This window comes from Liolophura sinensis, chromosome 7 (genome assembly GCF_032854445.1).
Source record: "Liolophura sinensis isolate JHLJ2023 chromosome 7, CUHK_Ljap_v2, whole genome shotgun sequence".
NCBI classification, from domain to species: domain Eukaryota; kingdom Metazoa; phylum Mollusca; class Polyplacophora; order Chitonida; family Chitonidae; genus Liolophura; species Liolophura sinensis.
Window position 1 is genome coordinate 35,116,246 of NC_088301.1, and position 22,458 is coordinate 35,138,703.

At 34.4% G+C, this 22,458-nt stretch overlaps 1 protein-coding gene across 3 annotated transcripts; it reads left to right on the plus strand.

Annotated features, from left to right (window-relative positions):
• Positions 1–1,100: 1,100 nt before the first annotated feature.
• Positions 1,101–21,500, plus strand: LOC135469625 (putative ferric-chelate reductase 1). 3 transcript variants are annotated; one of them, XM_064748141.1, is made up of 15 exons: positions 1,101–1,176; positions 8,648–8,895; positions 9,552–9,712; positions 10,942–11,145; positions 11,320–11,529; positions 11,761–11,862; positions 12,529–12,694; positions 12,952–13,074; positions 13,925–14,040; positions 14,834–14,920; positions 15,415–15,483; positions 16,025–16,124; positions 17,150–17,296; positions 17,932–18,002; positions 18,472–21,500. In XM_064748141.1, exons 2-15 carry the CDS (start codon positions 8,685–8,687, stop codon positions 18,562–18,564), a joined length of 1,860 nt encoding a protein of 619 aa, XP_064604211.1. In that variant the 5' UTR covers positions 1,101–1,176; positions 8,648–8,684; the 3' UTR covers positions 18,565–21,500. The 3 variants fall into 3 exon arrangements, with proteins under 3 accessions (XP_064604211.1, XP_064604213.1, XP_064604212.1); XM_064748143.1 differs by lacking the exon at positions 1,101–1,176 and adding an exon at positions 4,947–5,021; XM_064748142.1 differs by lacking the exon at positions 1,101–1,176 and adding an exon at positions 6,828–7,000.
• Positions 21,501–22,458: the final 958 nt, after the last annotated feature.

Genomic DNA, 22,458 nt, shown 5'->3' on the forward strand with positions numbered 1-22,458 from the left:
ACGTCTTTATATATCGAATACTATCATACAAGGTAAAGTCGACTTCGAAGAAACCATAATTGAGCTAAACGTCAAGTACTGTTTTCTCACGGAAAAAAGTTGTTATAGGCCTAAATGGAAGCTAAATTAAACTTTTAAAGTTCAGATGAAGGAGAGTGAAAAGTCATTTGCAAATGTGATCTTCAATATTTTTTCCCATTTATCTTTTTAAACACTTGAAAATAATATGTGTGTAGTGGGTATTTGGGACCACCTGTTGTGTAATAATGTTATAAATGAGGATACAACACATGTTTAATAAATATATTTTCACTGGAATTTTTCTTTGCACCCAACAAATGTGTTCAACCTGGATTGTGCTCATATTTATATTTAATGCATTAATAAATATTGTCATAATTCAGATTAAATGAATGTGTTTTAATATAAAAAAAAACCAGTTTGCATGCAAATAAATTTATTAGACATGCATCACATCCTTTTTTAGAACCTTACTGTGCAAATAAGATAAACACCTAGAGGTGGTTCCAAAATATCAAAAATACAAAAATATTTTCAAATAATCTTTTCTCCTGAAAGAAAATATCGAAAACAATCTTGAAGATCATATTTCCAAATAAGTTTTCACACTCATTCATCTGATATGGCATATTTTTGATATTTTGTTACCTTTTAAGGACTGTGCATACATATTAATGTAAGATTTTTGTGACATTCGGGTCACAGTGCCAAAAAAAATGAATAAGTAAAAATAATAAATAGTTTGTGGTCTCGATCAGTGGAGTCAACTGACTATCAATAACCCACTCAATCTGTTCGAGTAACAGACCTTACATTCCCTCTGTCAAAGATTTGTCGAAAATCTTGAAGTTTTTCCAAAGAAAATGCACTGTATTTCTAGGTCAGACGTAAAATATTTATTAGATACATGCTAGCACTTGGAATTTAAAATAAAATACATGCTTCGTTGCTTTTTCAAGTAGCAAGGAATTATATTGAAAGCCATAGTCACGGTTAACAAATTTGTGATTAGAGTTATCTTCCCTGTTTAGCGAAGTTGCCGCTTGGTGCGCTCTGGGGCACATGTCAAGTTTACCTTCCAAAACTTTCAGGAGTTTTGTGGGCTAGTGGAAAAAGCCAGAAAGAATTTGCATCCTTTGGGTGTCGGCTAATTCTGTAAGTATGCAATGATCTTATTTTGTTTTATTTCGGTAACTATGACATTGTCTTCCATCTCTATCTACCTTTTTGTGGATTGGATGATTGGATGAGAAATTTTTATGCGGCCGGCACAGTTTTGTTTCCAGTCTTTCTCAGCCCGTAGGGCCCATGAAACACACGAAGTATAGGGCCTACGTACATATATAGACAAGTTGTTAACTGGAATAATATGGTGACATTCCATGTATACAATAACGGTTATTAAACGGGAACAATCTCAGTGTATTTGGGCTTCTTTCACTCCTAGAATACTTTATTATTTATATGAAGGTGATATGTTAGAATTTCCTTCACAGATAAAAGTGATATTTACTCTCAGTTAATTATCACTTTTGTTATTACTTATTGATATTACATTTTGATATTTCTCCCAGAAATGGGAGAAACTATAAAATATAAAAAGTGGAATGATAGCCCGCTCAATACTTTGCGTCTCATGGGTTATCATTTTCAACTCTTGATCAGAAAATATTTATGATATTTGATACTCAATGTGCAATATCCTCTATTTTGCGGACACAGTTTTGCTTGATTCTAATTGATTTATCTATCTTACAGTGTCACTTAAAAGTTTTTTTTCAGACAAACTTAGTAAAAGCATAAAAAGTATCATTTGAGGCATTCATGTGGTTTTGAAAGTGCATTTTAACATGCTAAACTTCAGGTGAAATACAGTAGCCAGACTTTGAAATTAGATGGAATGTCTCATTTGCTTTTTCTTCTTTTTGAATTTTCTCTATTTTGCCCATGTTAATTTCATGTTAAAGAAGAGAGAATCTCAAATCAAAACATACCCTGGCTAAACCTATGATTTAGTTTCACTTGCCCACTACAAGTGTGTATACTTTTTGATGGCATAACTGTAGCCATTTGAGTAGGATCTAGAGGAGGATATAATATAACATGTGTATACATAACATAGTACAGGCCCTACTCCACTGGCTAAAGTTATGGCTCTAAACTACATGAAGTGGTATACTGCCACATTTTCTGATAGTGTCTGCTGTGAATGTGATTATGCTGAAAATTTAGAAATAACAACAGACATCTCATCTCTTATCATACTTATGAAGTTATAATACATAAAAGTAATCATAGCTTAAGACCACATACAAATCTCCTGTACATGTTATGACGCAAGCTTTGGTAACAGAATCTCCTTATAATTTGTCTAATCAGAGGGTAAGGCATGTTCATGCAACATGTGTTAGTTGTTTCTTTCTGGTGTCAATGTTTATTTGGGGTTTATATGAGGAACCTGCCTTTGTGAACTACAAAACTTTTTAATCTAAACCGAAAGTTATCCTGGTAACGAGTGTGTTACTGTATTTCAGCTATGATTCAGTTTATGATTTTTCAAGTGGCACATTTTGATTGATTCTGATCGATTTGACCACCTTATGGGTTTTGTTGTTTGATTGGTTTCTTATCAGAAAAGCTTAAGTATTGGCATCAAAAGAATCACTTTAAGGTGTTTCTGAGAGTGCTCTGTTGCATACCAAACTTAGGTGAAATACATTATGTACATGTGATTGTTATCTTGTGTTATATCAGAAATAAAGTGGACAATCTATGATTTGATCAAACAGCAATGTTTTTTTCCCTTTGGATTTTGGGATGTTGTCATTGTTGCATCAGAGTGGCCTTGGTTAATTCATCTCACCATCAACAACGTCACAAGAAACATTCCACTTTTTCAAACATGAATGACAGGCACTTCTATTGACATGGAGACACTCAAACAAAGAGAATAGTCTATTTTCGATACAAGGTTTCACTTGTCACTTGTGCAGATTCTTGTTAAAAATACTTACTAAATTAGTTTCACAAACTTTCACAGTTATGTGAAATAACAAAAGCAGCTTGCTGACAACAATTTTTTGAAAATCCTAAAGTCATTAGGTTAACTATATGCCCCAGGGCCTAATTTGAAAGATTGTGCAGATCATATGTTTGGGATCTACATGTAAATATAAAATGATTGTAAGGGCACCCAAGCTTTTCAACTAGATCATCTCCCAAGCCCTGTACATTGTCTTATCTGTGTCCTGAAGAAGAACTCAAATAAGCAAAATTCCAAAAAGTATCGAATGAAACTTTACCTATTGGCATCAAGTATGATTGTTTTATCTTTTGAAATCGATTGCCTGGACATTTAATTTCTTTCCTGTTTGATTCCATAGTTATAATACATGTACACATATTAAATTCTCATCTTCTGACTTCTGATTATAATTTTTCCCAAAAAAATCAAAAAGGGAGTTTGCTAAATCTTTAGCAGTGTAAATGCTAAAAGATGAAATTGATTCATGACTCTGAGGATGTTATTTTGAGATCCAAATGAGTTAATTAATAGATATTTTTTCTGAAATCTAAATACTGCAGTTCCAAAATACCAAAGTCAGGTTAGTGGAAAGGATGACTGCTTTTAATTAGACTTCCATGTACAAGTCTGCTGGCATGTGATCAGGTACATGTGGCTCTTACACCTTTGTCTGCGTGTCTAATTAAGTCCTGTGCAATTTGGAAAAACGTCATGGATTTTGCTTAAATGTGATACCTGGCCTACAGGTCTAAGAACACGGGGGGTGGGGGGTGAGTTGAAGATTCTGAAAATATAAGTGATTGATTATAAAGCTATGACTTCTAGGTATCGTACCTGTGTTTTCCATTGAAAAGAAGTCATAGAGATGTAATGCTATTGGTAATGAAAAAACTATAGGTTCTGAATTGAAAATATTTTAAAGACAAAGGAATGTTTAATTTAGGATATATAGTTTATTTATAATAAGTATAGATTTAAAATATAATTTTTAGTTGAAAAATATCTGTTGAAAATGTCTTGATGGTGAATTAGATGTTCCCTCTGTTTGAAGCTATTTACCACATAAACTGAATTTGAACAGTTGGTTGTAATTCTGTTACCTGTATCTGAAAAGAACTACATGTATGATGTAGTTGTACAGTGTATTTATATTACAAAGGAAATAATTGCATTTGTTGCAAATAATTTGTGTGTGCTTTATTTATCATATAATATATACAGCACATACACTACAATTGTAGACATTTCCGGGAGAATTTCTATTCCCAAACTACATCATGTAAATGGTTAGATCTTATTTACAAGAGACTTTTAACCCCATTACCTTGCATTTGTGTAGAGCTGTATGTGTGTATTGTTGTTGAACATGCTAAATGGATACAGGTACATGTATAATAAACTGCATATGTTAAACTGCAAAAGATGAATGTGTGTTATTTGAACATGCTATAGTCAACACTGTAAAACAGCATTGGTAAAGTTGTCTTGATATTCAGGCCTGACCAGTCAAACAACTCTTTCTTTAACCAGTGACATTTTCTACACCCACGGCCCTTAGCTGTCCTTAACTGGTTACTGTTGAAGGTTTACTGCTGGGGTATGAAGTTGTTCATACATAAACTAGGGTTGACCCATCCTAAATAGGAGGGTCTTGATGAGGGTGTTACATATGTTAACTGAAATATTAAATTAATACATATGTGTTCAGTCAAACTGTGTTGAAACTATCTTGTTAAATATACTCATTGTTTTGTGCACTTTTAGCACAGGTTCATGTTTATTGATTTGAGCTTTAATGAGTGCAAAGTAGGGGATTCAAAGAAACAGGTGTGCAAAATTTGGTTGTACATAGCCTATCCCCTCCTTGTTGCCCCTTACTAGATGAGCAAAACTGGTACAAATTACATTCACCTGTCTATGCTGTAGATGCAGCCTTTATTTACGAAGAAATTATTACTCAACATACGTCGTACATGTAAGTACTCTTCCTAGGATTGGATTAGATTGTGATTAGACATGTATTCATGTGTAATAGTTCTTGATATACTGATCTACATTTATGTGTAGTAATTTTACAACAACATCGTGCTCGTACTTGCATGTACAATATTTGAACATGTGATTTTCAGTTATTGTTTATTGAGAGAGAGTCGATGCAAGAGATTTTTATAAAAGCATTTTGAGGAACAAGTCAAAACATTCTAAGATGCTTTATATATACTTATATAATGATAAAATATGACTTTCATTCATGAAAATCCACAGGGGAAAGAAGTTCAACATTGATATTTGTATTATTTAAACAAATATACATGTACATATAAGAACAGTATTTACAGATGTCTGCACATTATTCAAGTCTGCTCCATACATTTTTAAGACACCCCACTATACTGAATTTAACTTTAATATATATATAGTTATCTGCACATGTAGTAATACATGTAGATTTGTGCATAAGTGGGTAAGGGGGAGAGTGTCTCTATCATTCATGTAATTTATAGAGATGTTTTTAATGCCCATGTAAAGCATAATCATGTACTTGTACCAACAGACCAATATAAAGTGTATGTGCATAAACACTCAATTTGGATGTGTGAAATTTTTTCCTTTATACTTTTGAGACTTGTTTTGCATTGAATAAATGTTGCTTCTTACATACATTAATGTATTACATGTATTGAATTTTGGTTTGGAAAGAAGGGGAAGGAGGTTGATTATTGCATGAAATATTGAGGCTTAAACTGTTTATGGAATATTCATGACTACATTCTGGAAGTAGAAAACTTGTTATGGAATGGTATACTATACATGTGCAATTACATGTATGCAATAGTACATTATCCTTCATGCATTGCTCAAAGCTTCATGCTATCACTGTTGTACCAGAAAAAGCACCTAGATAAAGTACATGTATAGAAGTAAAGTCATATTTTCTTCTATTTAAATAACTCTTGTAGCATTTTAATTTAGACAAGAAAATTACTTGAGCAAATTACTGAAACATAATTACATGTACATCAGTGCCAGGGAATTTAAGTCAGATGTATAATGTTTGTATATATATATAGTTTGTATGCCACCATTATACATGTAGTTTGACCCTTGTTTTATATATTCGTTCATGTGAAAGATAATTTAATATGAGAATCAGTAAAGGTATTTGATGCACATTTAAAATTAAAAATTAGGCATATCAACTTTAAGGGATGTGCAAAAAGCATAATTTAACTCAGAATGAAGAGGGTTTTTACGTAGAAAGGATAAAAGCAAACCGACATCCTCAAGTTATGACTAAATTTTAATTTTATTTGTTTTTAAGCAATAACTTTATAAAAAACATGTAGCTTTAGAGTGTTGTCATATGTGTAGGCCTACAATGTACCCTCTGACGGATCTTCAGGAATAATAGATGAGAAAAAGGGTTGGCCTTCCCACATTTACTGTTGTATACTCTCAGGTATGACCTGAGTGTACACATGTGCATGTATATAACATATACACCCAGTTTCTGTTCAGTGGATAAGGTGCAGTGAGTGTTCTGAAGGATGGTCAGAAACTGACTGTTACAGAAATAGGTTAGACTTAAATCTCCACGCACACACACACACACATACTGATGACATCATTACCTTAAGCCATATTTGGCTGGGACCGAAACTTGAGCCAAGGCTGGCTTACATTGACTGTACTTCCACTGAGTTCATATAGATGCTAAGTATATGTGTATGCACTGTGGTGGTGTTCCCACATGTTCAACCCAGTGGGCTGAATCACTAGTGAACAAAGTAAGCCCAGAATACATATTCACCTATGCTCAACAGGGTGTATGGATAAACCTCATACAGTGGAATAGGCAGGATGGAGTGTGTTCATTGAAGGGCTCGTGTATGTGTACATAAGAGACCTAGTACATGTACATGTATTAGTTGGTGTGAAAAGGTTACCATTCATGTAAGTTTGCTTGGAAAGACTTAAATTTGTCGCATTAATGCCCTATCAGTAATATCAGTAATGCAAAAGTTATCTTCTTGTATTAAGCAAGTGTAGATGTCAGTTATCTTGGACAGGTGAACAGGAAAAATCATTTTGCATGTCTTGCGTTTGAAGCTAAGCATGGAATTTGGCAACTTAGGGACCAAGTCTAAGTAAATTTCCTGGATGCTGAAGATATTTAATAAAATCAAGACTCTGCAATGCTGCTCTTGCTTACATAGTAACAACTTCATGTGTACATGGATAGCATAAAGTATATTTAACCACAGTATTAGTTCAGAGAATATATATTTTTAATTCTCACATATTATAAGTTAACTGAGTGAAAAGACAAGAAATTTGTATAACCTGTAAGAATGCTGCCAGGTAACAAAACTATATTGTAGAATACAAAATTATTAAAAATTGATGCTTGGTTGTCTATAGCCAGCCATACTGAGCTCAGATGTGATGTGCCTAACCACATCTTCAAAAAAATATGGAAGGAGACATGAATTATGCTGGTTCTGTCTTGTTAATAAATGTAGCGACGACGCAGATGTGTGTGTGTGTGTTTTGTATTGTGACAGTGTAGTTGTCTGTTGGGTAAACAGTTAATGCAGTTACCTGTGAGTTTGTATTGTTTTAGACCATTTATGATCTTATAGCTCTTTTTTGATAGTCATACAAGTCTATACACCAACAATTACATATGGATATGTACATGTGTTTCTTGAGCTAGCTCATCACAATACATGTTTAAAGTAAATGAACAGAAACATAGCTGCCTGAATAGAGAGCCATGGTAGATTTTTATTTTTAATTAGTCAAGTTTTTGGTAACAGTTTTTGACAATAGTGGAGATGGCACTCTTTTATCGCTGAAGGTGAAAAAAGCCCTACTATACCATGTGACCTGTGAGACAGGGTTAGGCAAGTATTTTTAATTACATGTCATATAACATTGGCATGCTTCACAAAAAGTTCTTTAGAGTAGACAAACAGAGAAAACTGAAGTGCAGAAAGTAACATCAACAAAAGTTGCCGAACATTTTTGACACATCACATGATACAAATGAGCTATTTTTACCTTTAGCGATAAAAGCGTTTAAACTCAAAACTGACTATTTATAATTTAGGTTATGATATTGATCTGAAGCTATTTTTCATTGGTCAGTTGCAGTATTGGCTGGTGACATATGCTCACCCACAAGTCAGCCCCAAAGACACATGTGTGACTTGTGACACCTGAGCTCAAATGCGTGCATATATACCCACCATACTGTTGTAGATTTTGAATTTTTAAGGTTAATGCTGAAGCTCATGCACTGTACATGTGATAGTGTGCATGCATACATGTAGTGCAGTATATGATATTAATTAGTAAATATGTTGCACACGCAGGATTTTGGGCCATTTTTTGTATCTTCACTTCGTTCATTCATATGTATACACTTTGACACTTTTTCAGTGTCATGACTTTGTCATGTACTTTGATATTGTACATGTATTTTGTAGACCTAGAACTCATTAAAATCTTATGATGTACAAATGTTTTATATGTGCTATGGGTAGATATATATACATCTGCTCCACTTTAATTGAATTTTATGATTGCTTGTTGCAGATTTGGTGAGGTGTAATTGGTCGACAAATCCCCAGCTATGTTTGGTGTTGGGGTGGTGTTTGCTATGCTCCTTGTGGGCAACCTCACCCCAATTCAGGGTGTTGTTCCTCCTCAAGGGCTCTCATTCAACTGTGCTACCATGAGACCTGATAAGGAGAAGGTTCCAGGACGTCCAGAAGTTTTGCCCTCACCCTTTAAGATTGATGTGGTGAAGATTAGCTCATATGAGCCCAAAGATGTCATATATGGTAAGTGTTAAACATAAAGTACAGCATACATTGACGACAACTTTGATTACCGGTAATAAAAGTCAATATCAGGTGACTCAATACACTGATTGCCCATGTATTGTCATATATAAGGTATCTATCTGCCAGTTTGTCTACTAGAATAAAGTAAGTCAAATGGAGGAGAGTTAGTACTTCAGTATGTTCAGATTTGTTTTTAATGATAATGTGTCTTGAGTATCAGAGTCTACATTCTGCCGTGATGTGTTGTGTAATTGTGTAAGTGTAATCGTATAAGTGTAAGATAAATGCATGTGAATATCAATATCTACATGGAGATTAACCTTCCTGGAAATTTGGCCCCAGGATCATAAAGCTGTCTTAAATTTAATTTCCTAGTCCTTTTATCATACAAAAATTATCCGTAAAGTTAGAAACCTTTATTTTAAAACTGAGTGATTTTTAGCAATTGAGTAGCAATTGAGTTCATATTTAAGTCAAGACCAAGTCTGTTTTCTTTGTTATCTTGGAGCCTGATGTCTTTCTGCCAATAACCTTGACTTGACTCAACTTTTACAACACTTCATATAATGCCAGCCAAAAGTTCGTCCTGTTATATTACATGTGCATTTAAAAATACCTAAATAACATGTCAACAAATATTTTCTTTCTTGTAGTAAATTTGACTGCAGTTCCAGGAAGGAGGCTGGGTGCATTTGCTATCCAAGCACGACGTCTTGACAAGACAGCAAATACAGATGAGCCCATTGGTTACTGGAACAGCTTCCCAGATGAAATCACTGAACGAAATTGCAGATTTGCCGGTAACATTTTTGGGGTAAGTAAATTCATTATACGCTGATGTAAATTACATTCATTTTCATTCATACGTATACATAAACTTCTTTATTTTGTTTAGTTTTTTCTTTCTTTTTTAATGTACCAAAAAAAAATGGTTGGCCCATGTATACATGTATTTATAAGTTCTTATGCATTCTCGGTTTTACTCACAATTTACCAAAAAGTGGGATGTTCACGGAAGTCTTCTATGTACAAGTTCATGTATTGTATATTGGATCTTCATGTTTAAAAGAACATTTGTTTATATACTTGTAAATCACACCATCAGGGATGTAATTTGTGAAACACTTCTATATATTACACATGCAAGGTGTGTTGTTTCTCCTAATACAAATTAATTTAATGAAGGAGTACATATACATGTTCATTCAGTCTCATTAAAGTAAAAGAAAGCTGAAATATAAAGTAAGGTTCATCATAGGGATAACTTAATGCTCTGAGTAAAAATACTTCCATATATTTTTTCAGATTTTTTTAAGAGTGTTGAATGGCATTCATATATTTGAATACTATGGTGGGCTTTATAAGCCATACTGATGGTATGTAGGAACTCTGACGTCACATCACCTTTTTTTTTCGTGATGTTCACCAGCAGAAACAAACTTTCAAGAACATTATTTCAGTGATGTTTTACTCATGGGTAAAAAGGGTTATTCCAACTTCCAGTTTTGTGATTAGAGTTGGAAAAACTTCTGTTACATCAGAGCTTCTAAACTCTGATAGTATGGTCCATAAAGCCTACCTTAGAATTCAAATGTTTGATTGCTTTTATCTGTTTCACAACAATCTAAAAAGATAAGTGAAAGTATATTTGTGCTTAGTTTTAAGTGGTCTATTTAGTGATGCCTACTTCGTTTTTAGAGATCTTTTCCTTTAAAGTTTATATGTAGTAGTCAATCCCTGTACTGACATGTCGATGCATCTGAAGTAATGCCAATCTCCAGCCTGCCTCACTACATGGAGAGGCCCGACCTTTATACATGTAGTACGAATCAGAATTTCATTTTCATGTGAAATAGCTGACTTGACTTTCAAAAATGGAAGCAAGAATTCAGTTTGACAGACTCCCATGTACATGGGAGCTGCTGCAAGATCTGACTTCAGTTACATGTATAGTGAAAGAAGAAAATCAGTAAATGTTCATATTCAGTATATGTCTCTGTTCTCTATTCTGATATTTTGTCTTCTGACCCTCTTTCCTTACAGAGTGGACTAGTCAGTCTGCCAAGCACATTTCCCAGAGACGGGGTCAGCCTTCAGTGGACAGCACCTGACCGAAGCCAGGGTCACCTAGAGTTTCTTGCCACCTTTGTAGATGAAGATGGATCCACATTCTGGCTGAGGGAGAGGTCTGGGATGATTCGTGACCCCCTTGCGCCTCCCCTGCCATATGGACTTCCTCCACCCAGGGTACTGTTTGAATTCTTGGTTTTGGGCTAATTCTTATTCGACACCCACTTCACGAACTAATAACCATGAAACATTTCCAGTGCTTGTTTCTGAAATTGTTCAAAAGCTGATTTGAATTGGAAATGTAGCTGTGCAAATGACTCTTGTAACAGTGCTGTTTTCTGTTCATTGCAGCGGCCTCCACCTATTGCTCCGATCAACACTGCAGAGTGTGGCGAAAAGAAGGGATGTTACCGTGAGCCGGACTGGTGCTGGGAACCATATTGTGACTACCTTGTCACCTGGAGGGAGAGTGGAAGTGTGGTTGTATTTGAAATGAGCACCAGACATGATGGCTTTGATGATCGCTGGCTTGCTGTTGGCCTGTCTGAGGACATCCGAATGGTAAAGCATGGAATAATGACTACTTTTAATACATGTATGTGAAAGGTTATGAAAGGTAATTTCAATGCATTATTGGTATGTTATGAACATGTTTTATTATAATTTCAAAATTAGGTGAGGGAATTTCAGCTTGTTTAACAAACATTTGATATATTCAAAGGTTTTACCTGTGTTATAGTTACCTATAAACTTGTTATTTGACATTTCGTGTTAAAACTTGCTTTTTTTCAGGGATCTGATTCAGTCATGGAATGTGTTCATGATTCCAAAACAGGCAAAGTGGAGGTGTTTTTGTCCTACAATGAAGGGAAACATAACGAACGATTAACAAATGTAAGCTCTAACATAATTAATACCACAAAGACTAACTTCAAGTGTTGGTACTTCATGTACTTCAGAAACATGTATAAGGGTAATGATTTCAGGAGAATACCAATAATTGGAGAATTCATTTATTTACTTGTACATGTGATTTAAAGTTAGTTTTTATTGTCAGTGTGATATCCTGTCTTGATATCATTCTGATTCTTTTACCTTTACGGTTCAGAACTTAAAATAAGATCAACAGGTTCTTTTACATTCTGTTCTCCTAAGGAACCAATGTTGAATATATTCACTTATACATTTCCAGGTGTCAAAACCATAAATCAGAAGATAATCTTTGAAGTGTTAACTTTATGTTCAATACTATAGTATATAATAAAATTTATTTCTTAGATGAGGAGAATTTTTACTGTACAAAGTTTATGCAAGTGCTCCAGTGGTAATATCAACATAGACATAGAAAGGTCATGGTTATTGTGGCACGTGCTAAGCTGATGTGATAATTGTTCATGCTGTTTTGATGTTTGTTTATTTTGTACCATGTTTGTTAGCATGGTTACATACAAACTGCATGGTTTAGGGACATTTTCTGGTCTCTTCTGGTCACTAATATTATGTTGTTTTTTGTTTATGGATCTTTCAGCTCATTGTTATTTATTATGCTTTTGTTTACAGCGCAACTGGGACATACCATTTCAAGAAGGTTCATACTACAATGGTATGCTGAGGTGTCGCTTCTCACGAAGGATTTACTCAAGCAACCGAGATGGAGACAGTCGAGTTGTGCCACTGATGTCCAATGACTGGCACATATTAATGGCACGTGGACATGCTCATGAAGGTATTGTATGATCAAAGTCCAGCCAGTATACGTCCATGTACGATTTTAAGAGCCTTCATCCTAGGAAAATAGAGAATGACTTATTACTTAACATTATTGCAAATCCATGGTGACATGTTACATTTTAACTATATAGTGGTCTTATGTTTGCGATGCAAATAGATGGGTATGCAAGTTAGAATTTTGTTATGAAAATGTGATATTCTATCTTACCATTAAATTATTGGCAATTAAAAGTGATGATTTTTTTTGTGCAGGCAAAATTTTCCGCCATGGTTTAAGTGTGAATACCTTCCCCATTTCTTCACCAAGAAAGGTCAGCCTGCGATCATTGGACAACTTCAATGGTAGAGCGAAGTTCCCTCTGGTGAAGGCCCATGGTAAGTTGAATTAAAACTTTGTACTGACAAAACTAGAATGTCCACAACATGGTTTGACAAAGATAATGATATTGATATAAAATGGATTGCTCCTACAACTTGTATGCAGACATCCCATTCTGAGTTATATTTATTAGAACTGGACATCAGTTTTCTTCATAAGATGCAGATAATTTCATGGGTCTAATTAGAATAGCTGGTACAAATTATTCTGGTTATCAAGCATTTGCCAGGTCCCAATATTCTAACATTTTCTTATTGGATCAATATGTTTTTCTCCATTAAACGGGACTAAAGATCCAGATAATCATCATAATTAGAACACAAATGTAAAATTTAAAGCTTATCAGGTCAAACCGGTACATGCAAGAATTTAGGATCTTGGATGTCATTGTGTGATTGGAAATGCTCACTGCAACAATGTCAAAATATAAAATGAATTCATAGAAATTGATACATGTAACAAATTAAAAATAGAACACTAACAGTTTGTACAGTCAAGAAGAAGGATGTGGACAGGATTATGACATGAAATGTTCTTTTACCGATGCAGCCACCCAATTTTGTTGCAAAAGTCTAAACTTTCTGATGTGGCAGACTTCAGTTTGTGTTGACAGACTTGGGACATCTTGGAGAGTAATTTTGCAGATCGGAGCATAAAATTTCTTGTGTAAAACCTTTAATGCCACTACTGGTCAGTATTCTTCTCTATATGAAACCATTCATTAAAATAAAATAAATAAATGCCGATATCTCTATTCATTCAGTTATAATTATACATTGTTTGTGAGTAGTATTTGATGCCCCAGGTTCTGCTTCTTATGTAGATGTTATCGTTTTCTAATTTCAGCTTGCCTGATGATCTTTGCATTTATGTTCTGTGCTACAATTGCCCTCGTTATGGTGAAATATTATAAGTTTATGTGGCCCAATGATCGTTTCTATGGTGACAGATACTGGCTTGTGGTAAGTTGTTGGATTTTGTTTTCTGAATTTATTTTTGTTGTTAAGTATGCTTGCCATTACAGTGTTTTCCTGAAACCTACTAAAAGGATAACATTTTCTTCAATAATATTGTTAATGGACACCCATTTCTTGTTGTAGTTAGAATTGGATTGAATGTGTATTGCCAGACTACACTTTGTCTTAGTGAGTTTTGTATTATAATCAGTGAGCCAATTCAACCACCCAGTCATATGAGTGACCACCAGCATTTAAAGAAAGTGATCTAGAGAACAAGAAAGATGGCATCTGTTACTTCGAATATTACCTTAGTTTATTTATAAGTCTAGCATAAATCAGGTATCACATCTTGAGCTGATGTTCACCAGTCCTTCTAACCCTGGCGCATTCAACCTGTGCAGCAGGCTAGTTTTTTCATGACTTTGGCAGATCAAGTGATCTTTCCACTGCATTTTTAACGTGAATGTTTTTTTTAATTTTTAGAATTTCTCATACCATTTTTTTTTCTCAGGGTGGGATTTTTAAATATACCTCTTTTTTTTGTGTGTCTGTCTTGTGCTTATTTGCCAACACTGCAGGCGAAGAATATTTTTAGAAAAATTGCTTTGTATTTATTGATTTATTTTATTTATTTGATTGTTGTTTAACTAGTAGTGACAAACGTAAGAGCTGTGTGACACAGTTTATTTTGTCACAGAACTTCTGACACAAGTGATTTATTAATAGTGCTGTGGGGTTTGACTTTTAAAGTTCACAAATAACCCGTATACTAATAATGATACATCTCTACTTGCAGGTGCACAGGAGTCTGATGTCTGCTCTCTTTATAGCTGTCATCATAGCTTTCATCCTTATCTTCATTGAAGCAGGAGGGTACAGTCAAGTAAGTGTATTCTGTTTTTTTTTTTTTTTTTTTCCTGGGAAAATCACCTTCTTGCAGGATAGATTTAGCACCAGCAGGAAATAAAATAATTTCTTAGAGGAAATTGGACTAGTTTGATGACCTAATGGTCATAGCCTCTGCTTGAAGTCAGGAGACTTGTGATCAAACTCGAGTCGAGTCACACCATAGACTTTTTAAAAATGGTACTTGTTGCTGCCTGGCTTGCTGCAGCACTGAGAGGTTAAGGATAAGGAATCAAACAATAATCATATTATTTAAAACATAAAATATAAGTTTTGAATTTAATAAACATGCATTATACATTTCTCCTGTGACATTTGCCAAAATGTATTGATTTGGATAATAGATGATTTAAGGCTAAAGGGCATTCTTTGTACTATGTGTTTGTATAGTGGTATTACACCATAAGTCTGTGAGTAGTTTCATTATGTTGCCTTGATGTGATGCATTACATTACATGTGATTTTTTTCAGGCCCCAGATCTACCACAGAAGGCCCACCCAATCCTTGGCATCATTATCTTTGTCTGTGTTGTCATCAATGTAAGTGAAAAGGCATTTATAATTTTAAATGACATATTAGACCAGTTAAGATTATTCTGCTGTGCTTGTTTTTAATGTACCTGGTGGACCTTCGTGATCCATTCTAACATGAAAATACACGTAGGTCTAATTGTACTTTAATAAATGAAAAAGTACTATAAACACCCAAGTACTGACTATTCACCCATGCTGTAAATAATATGGCTTAGGTGAATGGAACTTCTGCACCTTCGTACACTTACACGTATGACCTTTGCTTGAAATGAAATGACAATGTTTGTAATATAAATCTGAATAATATATATGTTGGTGTCATAAAAAGTATGCAATAGTAGATACTCTCCAGTAAATTCATAGGCATACTTGTCCAGGGTCGCGTTCACAAAGTGCATGGTTCACATAATTCCCATGGTGACATTATACCCACAGTATTGGTGCCCATGGAAGTCACGTGCACTTACGTGACACAGCCACTCGCAGATTTTTGTAAGCTTTTTATTCTTTTTCCACACAGTTAATATACATTTTTTTTTGTTTTCAGCCTATCCTAGCTCTGCTCAGACCCTCTGACACAAGCAAGTGGCGCCCTGTCTTCAACTGGTTCCACTGGGCCTTTGGTACCATAGCTAATGTGCTTGCCAGTAAGTTTAACAAAGAGTTAAGATGATGTAGACAAATGATGATAAAAAATTTGCACTTACATTACTCATGCAATTTTTCCACACTTATCGACACCATGAAAGGTTGCCAATATTGTAAATGTAGCCTTAAGCCATATTCAATAACAACACCTGTTGTAGGTTATTAGATAGGTATATGTATATACATGCATGTATATATTTGTTGTACCTAAGCATGGTATTATTTTAAGTTGATACTCCTCTTAATATTTACATGTACATGTGGTGTGCTAGAAAGTATTTGATAACTGGAAACAGAACCACTCTTGCTCAATGTATTGCCTTGCTGACTTTTTCGGAATGACCTCAAAAAACAGATTGCTTCAAGCAGACTACCAAGCAGTGGTTTTAAATCTTGACTTGAATCAGAAATGGTTGTGTGGAATTTGCCCCTTTTTTATTCTTCCCAGATTAGCTTTCAGAATTACAGATCTATACTCACACAATCATGGCTACTCAACCCATTCACTTGCACAGCTACACATTATTGAAACCGGTTTCCTGTGATGTTTAAGAAAGTCTGACCTCATATAATCTTATTTATGAATAATAATGATGATATGGTTACAATAAACATTCATGTAACTGTTGCATCCACTCAGACAGGATCTTTGCAAACTTGACTCCTGTTGCTCATGTCAGTTACTCTGTACATCCTTCAGAAAAAGATGAACTTGTAGAATGTGATGATTACACCACTGTAGTGTACAAGGATAATATGGTGATGGTTTTAGGTATTATGACAAAACATCTGTTTCATGATTTTTCATGATGTTTAGCTTTGGCATGATGAGGACAGCAAATGAGTTTCAAGTCTGTAGAGTTAGCCATTATGGCTGTAAGTGCGAAAGTGAAACTGGGAACAAGACTGATTGATATCAGAGCTAAAGGTTTGTAGATGAAAATGCAAAGGGATTTTAATACAGCGGTGAACAACAATCAGATATCTTGGTTTGTTTTACACTGTGTGTGTGTCTTGTTCACAGTTCCAAACATCTTCATTGGCATGGACTTTGGTAAGCCCAATGTGCCTTGGTGGGCAACATGGATCTTGCTCTTCTATGTCATCTTTCACCTAATTGTTGAGGTGACATTGGAGGTTCACCAGTGCTGTACTTACAAGAAGAACAAAGGTATATTTTTATTTATTAAGGCAACACCAGTTAAATTTTGCAGATGTTTTTGATGCTTTTCCAAGATTTTGTGATCAAACAAACACAGCCAGATTTGTGGAACAGTCCACATTCACCGATAAATTAGATGATTTTTTCCAGTTTTATTTTTATACCCTTCTCTGACTTTCAACAAAAGATTCATTCTGCATGTAATACAAAAATATAAATTGGTATGATCTAAGTGGTAATGTAAGCCACCGGCTAACCTCAGACTGGTGTAGATTTACCCTGATTATTATGTAGCTTTCAATACAAAGACCTTTATTCTATATCATGTAATTTTAAGAAATGTTTTGATACACTCATCATTAGTGACTGTCTATCCATCCATTAACAGGCATTAATGATATATCTAAACAAAAACTGCGTGACTTTGAGCTTTTAAACATGAAATGATTATGTAACTACCAATTAATTTTTTTTTTTTGATTGTTACCCAATTGACTTAAGCCTTTAAAAGATGGGGTTCTTTTGTACCCACCATTGGCCCTACAGGGGGATCCACAATTTGTTATTCTATGAATTTTCTGGAATCAATCTGACAGGTTTGAGGTCTAATTATAACAAATTTGCTGTTTGTTTCCTTACCTCAGAGAGACGCAGAAAATGGCAATATGCCAAAAAGGAAAATCCCAAAGTTTACCATCCGGAACCAGATCCAGTAGTAAGTTTTCTAAAAAGGCCTTAAAGTGATTAGGTGGACAACACACTATCATGTCTTGCTGTTTTTACAAAACACCTATTCCGTAGTTAATTCTTGTAGTTCAAATCCAATAATTCAAAGCAAATTGAAGTAATGGTGTAATTATGCTATTTTCTATAGCATATGTAATAAATACAACAAATTTAATATTAATATGAATCCTTAAATTTTTGTATGATAGCCATTTGCCTGGAGTCATGTATTTGTAGGGAAAGGAAAAAACTTGTGTGTGGGGTGGGTAGGGGAGGCAAGGGTGGAATAGTTAGAAATGAAATTACTGTGTAGTTACAAAATTTGCACCATTATAAAGATAAAACCCAGCAATATTTTGATAACATGAAAATCTGCGATTATGCTTATGTTTCACTAGGCTAGCTTAAGACTTGGTAAAATGAGGAATGCGTGTAATAAGATTACTCTTTTTCTGCAGGGCCATCGTTTCAAGAAGAACATGCTGATTACCCATGTTGTGGTGACGACCATTGTGGTGTTGGTGATGATCATTATTGTGGCTGTGTGCTGATCTGTCGGCCTGTCTGTCTGTTAGACAGTTACCCTGTCAGAAGGCTACAATATCTGCCATTGTGTTCAGATGGAGATTATCTGAGGAAATACTCTATGTTCCAGAAAATACTTTAGTGTCCAAGGTGTTACAGGGAGAGAACTGTGAATGTGAACAAAAATTTTGACATTTAAGGAGATATCGCCCCTAGCTGGTGGACTAGGTAACTGCATGAGAAAAGTGAACTGGAAAAAAAAATTAAACAAACTAAAAAAAAAGTTGTTACAGTATGAAAATTTCTTTGCAAATAAGATTGTGGCAGAAGGCTATCAAAGAAAATCTATGCAAACTAATTAGTGGTGTCCAGCAGCTGAAATCTGGCCTCAGTTCAGCTCAACTGTTAACAATATGGCCGAAGATAAAAGGATTCCAGAGTATGAAAAAGTGATGATGGAAGATATCTAGGAAGAAACAGGATTTTGTCAGAGGAGAGTTTTTGATGACTTTGCCCTTATACATCATTGTGACTTGTTTCAGGCAACAAATTCTTAAAACCCCAAAAAACCTGAACTGTTTTAAATTTGCCTTGCATGCTGTTTCAGTTTGTGACAACAGTATACGTTGCTTTATACATGTAGCTATGTTCTTTCAAAAATGCATGTATATGGTAAGGTACTATAGGTATTGTATATGTTCTGTAGCATTTTCCATTCGCATCTGATAACCCTCTTTATATGTAAGTGAAATATATCATTATGTACAGGGACTTTTTTTTTTCTTGGTGGATCGAAAGGCTATGAAGATTTTGAAGATGTTGCATAATGGGCCATGTGATAATTAACATGAGTGAAAAATTGAAATATATAACCATTTTACGCCGACTGTTACACCCTATTCTGAGCAGACAGTCAATTATGTCATTGACATGTATTTTTCACCCTGACTTTGTTGCTGATGAATTCACGTGTTCATTGAGTGTACTTGCATTGTGATGAAATTGTTCATTTGAGTAAAAGTACCTCATATGTATGAATTCAACATTTATCTCTGTTTTACGGCAAAGCCATAGGAAATAACAGCACCTCTTTTTTCTAACAAAATTGTTTATTTAAAAAATGAGTGCCCTTCATTTCTGCATATAAATAACATCTCTGTTTTCTTTCCATGTGCTTCTGGGCACAAGTTAACATTTTAGTTTTGTTTGAACAACAATACCAGTAGATGACTATATAATTACTGGTATATTCACTGTTTTACCAGAACTTTTTTGGCAATGAATAATTGCATGAATAACATAAATTTATGAACAAGCCAGCATGGGAAACTATCTGCCAATTTTGTGAATATAACTTGAAAGCACCTCTCTGTTATAAGTGCATGGGAATAAGTGATCACACATGTTTTTTTTAGTGTGTCTTGATGCTGATGTTTTAGCAATCAAATGTAACCCTTCATTTTAGATATACTTGTTGGATATACTTGCATGTTATTTCAAGTCACATTATATGACTTATACATAAGCATCCGTGGTGACACATACAGGTGCATGTAACCTTTTCTCCCAGATAGCCATGATAGGTTTTTCAAAGAAAGGAGTCATTTTCAGCTAACAGCACATATTGTAAATCGGTGATACCAGTAAGCTTGGATGTAAATCTTGCCACATAATTTTTATGCCCAAATATTACAGATGCTATAGTTGACAGCTTTATGGTAATACAGACAGACTTATCTTCATTCTTGCCATGGTAAATGTGTTATTTGGAAACTTTTTGCAAGTGCGACAAATTTATATTGGTAGAGTGTGACTGGCCTTTCCTAACTATGTATTAGAATGTTAATGTCTGGCTAAGCATTCGAGTCAGGACTGGCATTTGCCATCGTTATGCAGACTTCGTTTCAGATTGCTGACCCAAGTAGACCCTTAAGTCATAGCGGAGTTGTTATTCCATTTAAGTAACAACTAAGTGGATATTGCAATGCTCAGAGACAAAGAAAATCACTTTAGATATGACTTTTTGCCATACTTGTATGATCTGGGGGATTTTTTGTATTCACCTTACAGGCTATTGTAGGTGAAATTTACATTACTTAATTCATTGAGCACTTAAGATTTTCTGTGTTTACAGCACAGTTAATCTCAGTTCATGTCATTTTGTTAAGGTGTGGTATGTTCTGCATTTTTAGGCATAGAATCATTAGGAAATATTTGAGTACTGATGAGAACAAAATTTACAGTGCTTTAATATACATACAATTATGTGTGTGGAGGTACCAATTTTTCAGGTGTGCCCTTGTATATTGTGATGTACAGTATCTAGTAATTTACTGTTCTGTCTCTTTTGTATTGTATATACCAGTTTTATAATATACTGTTTTATATTGGCGTGGTTGTGCGTATGTGCTACTTTTTATACATGTATAGTGTAATGTATTTATGTGTTGTGTTATCTAGTTCAAGAATCTCTATTAATTTTTACTATTAATATTTCAGCTTAAATTAAAAACATGCAAATACCATCGCATCTAAACAAGTGCTATAGTCTTTCCTTTTGCAGAGTTGATCATGGGCCCCTAGAATTTTGTCAGTCTACATGCTCATTACATGTGAGGAGTATGGTGAAGTTAACAACAGATACTTACTAGTAATACATTGGTCATTTTTTTTTCTGTACATGTGGAAAATTCAGATTGATGTCAAGTTATTTATGCAGCAGGTAAATGTATTTAGTGTCCTGTAAATTCATGTATGTGGAACCATGAAGACCATATAGATCAGATCTGTTTCTGTTGTGGGGCGTACTCCACATTGCTCTGTATTACATCTTCTGTACTGAGTATTGCGATTTTCTTCACATGTGGACTGGAAATGTTCCCTGTAGCATTTAAGCATTAGTGAATGTGGCAGCAGAGGCCATGTGCTGAACATGTGTGCATCATGCATGTATTCAGCAGAGTCAGATCCTGAATTGCCAGTAATGCATCTACATGTATGCTTGGAGATCTGTGTATTATGGAGATATATTTTAACAACTTCGGTGAACTTTTTTGGTGACTGAGCAAGTTTATGAACAATGCAGGTGTATTCGGTAATGTATAATGGTACAATCTGGGCCTATACTAAATCTTTGTGAGGTTTTAGAGCCTTGTGATTTGCTATGTTAATGTTGGATGACACAGTTGGATATAAATTTGCACTTTCGATCATTACAAGAAAATGAACTTTTACATTTTAGGTACCAATATACCATACCTATAGATATTTTTTCTTTCCAATAGTATCTCACTTGTCATTGAACAAGCATGGTTCAAAGTGTATGATGTTTTCTTAAATAACTCCTTTAAAACAGTTTTGGAGGACCAACTTTAGACTCAACTTTTCTTGTATATTTTACATGTACCTAATATACGATACAAGGAAAGGTACACCTTTATATGAGTTGTGCCTTGCTGCAGCTTATTTGAACTGTGCAAACAATTACTGCCAGAATACAGCTTTGGGATTTTCACTATATTTTACCCATAGACATTACTCTGTAACCAGTAAGAATCAGGCCCTAGATATTTCAATAAAAATTTTACTAAATTATATTGAAGTTTGTGTTTAAATTTTGTTTATAAATTATCACATACTGTAATTCTTCATCATTCTCACGTGTTTGCAGAGTGTTTATTCAAACATATTCTAAAAGCATGATTCTGTGTAGATAAAATTATACTTTTTGTGCAGCCTTCATATTGGCAAATCTAACCAATGTAGTTTTGTATTTAATATCAAATTAAAAGTTTAAATAAATTGCACTGAAAGTTACTCTTTCTTGTGCAGAATGTTGAGGAATTAGGGTAGTAGGCATAAGTAGACAACTTTGGCAAATTTGTGGTCGTATACAGAATGAAACTCATTGTTTAGAACTA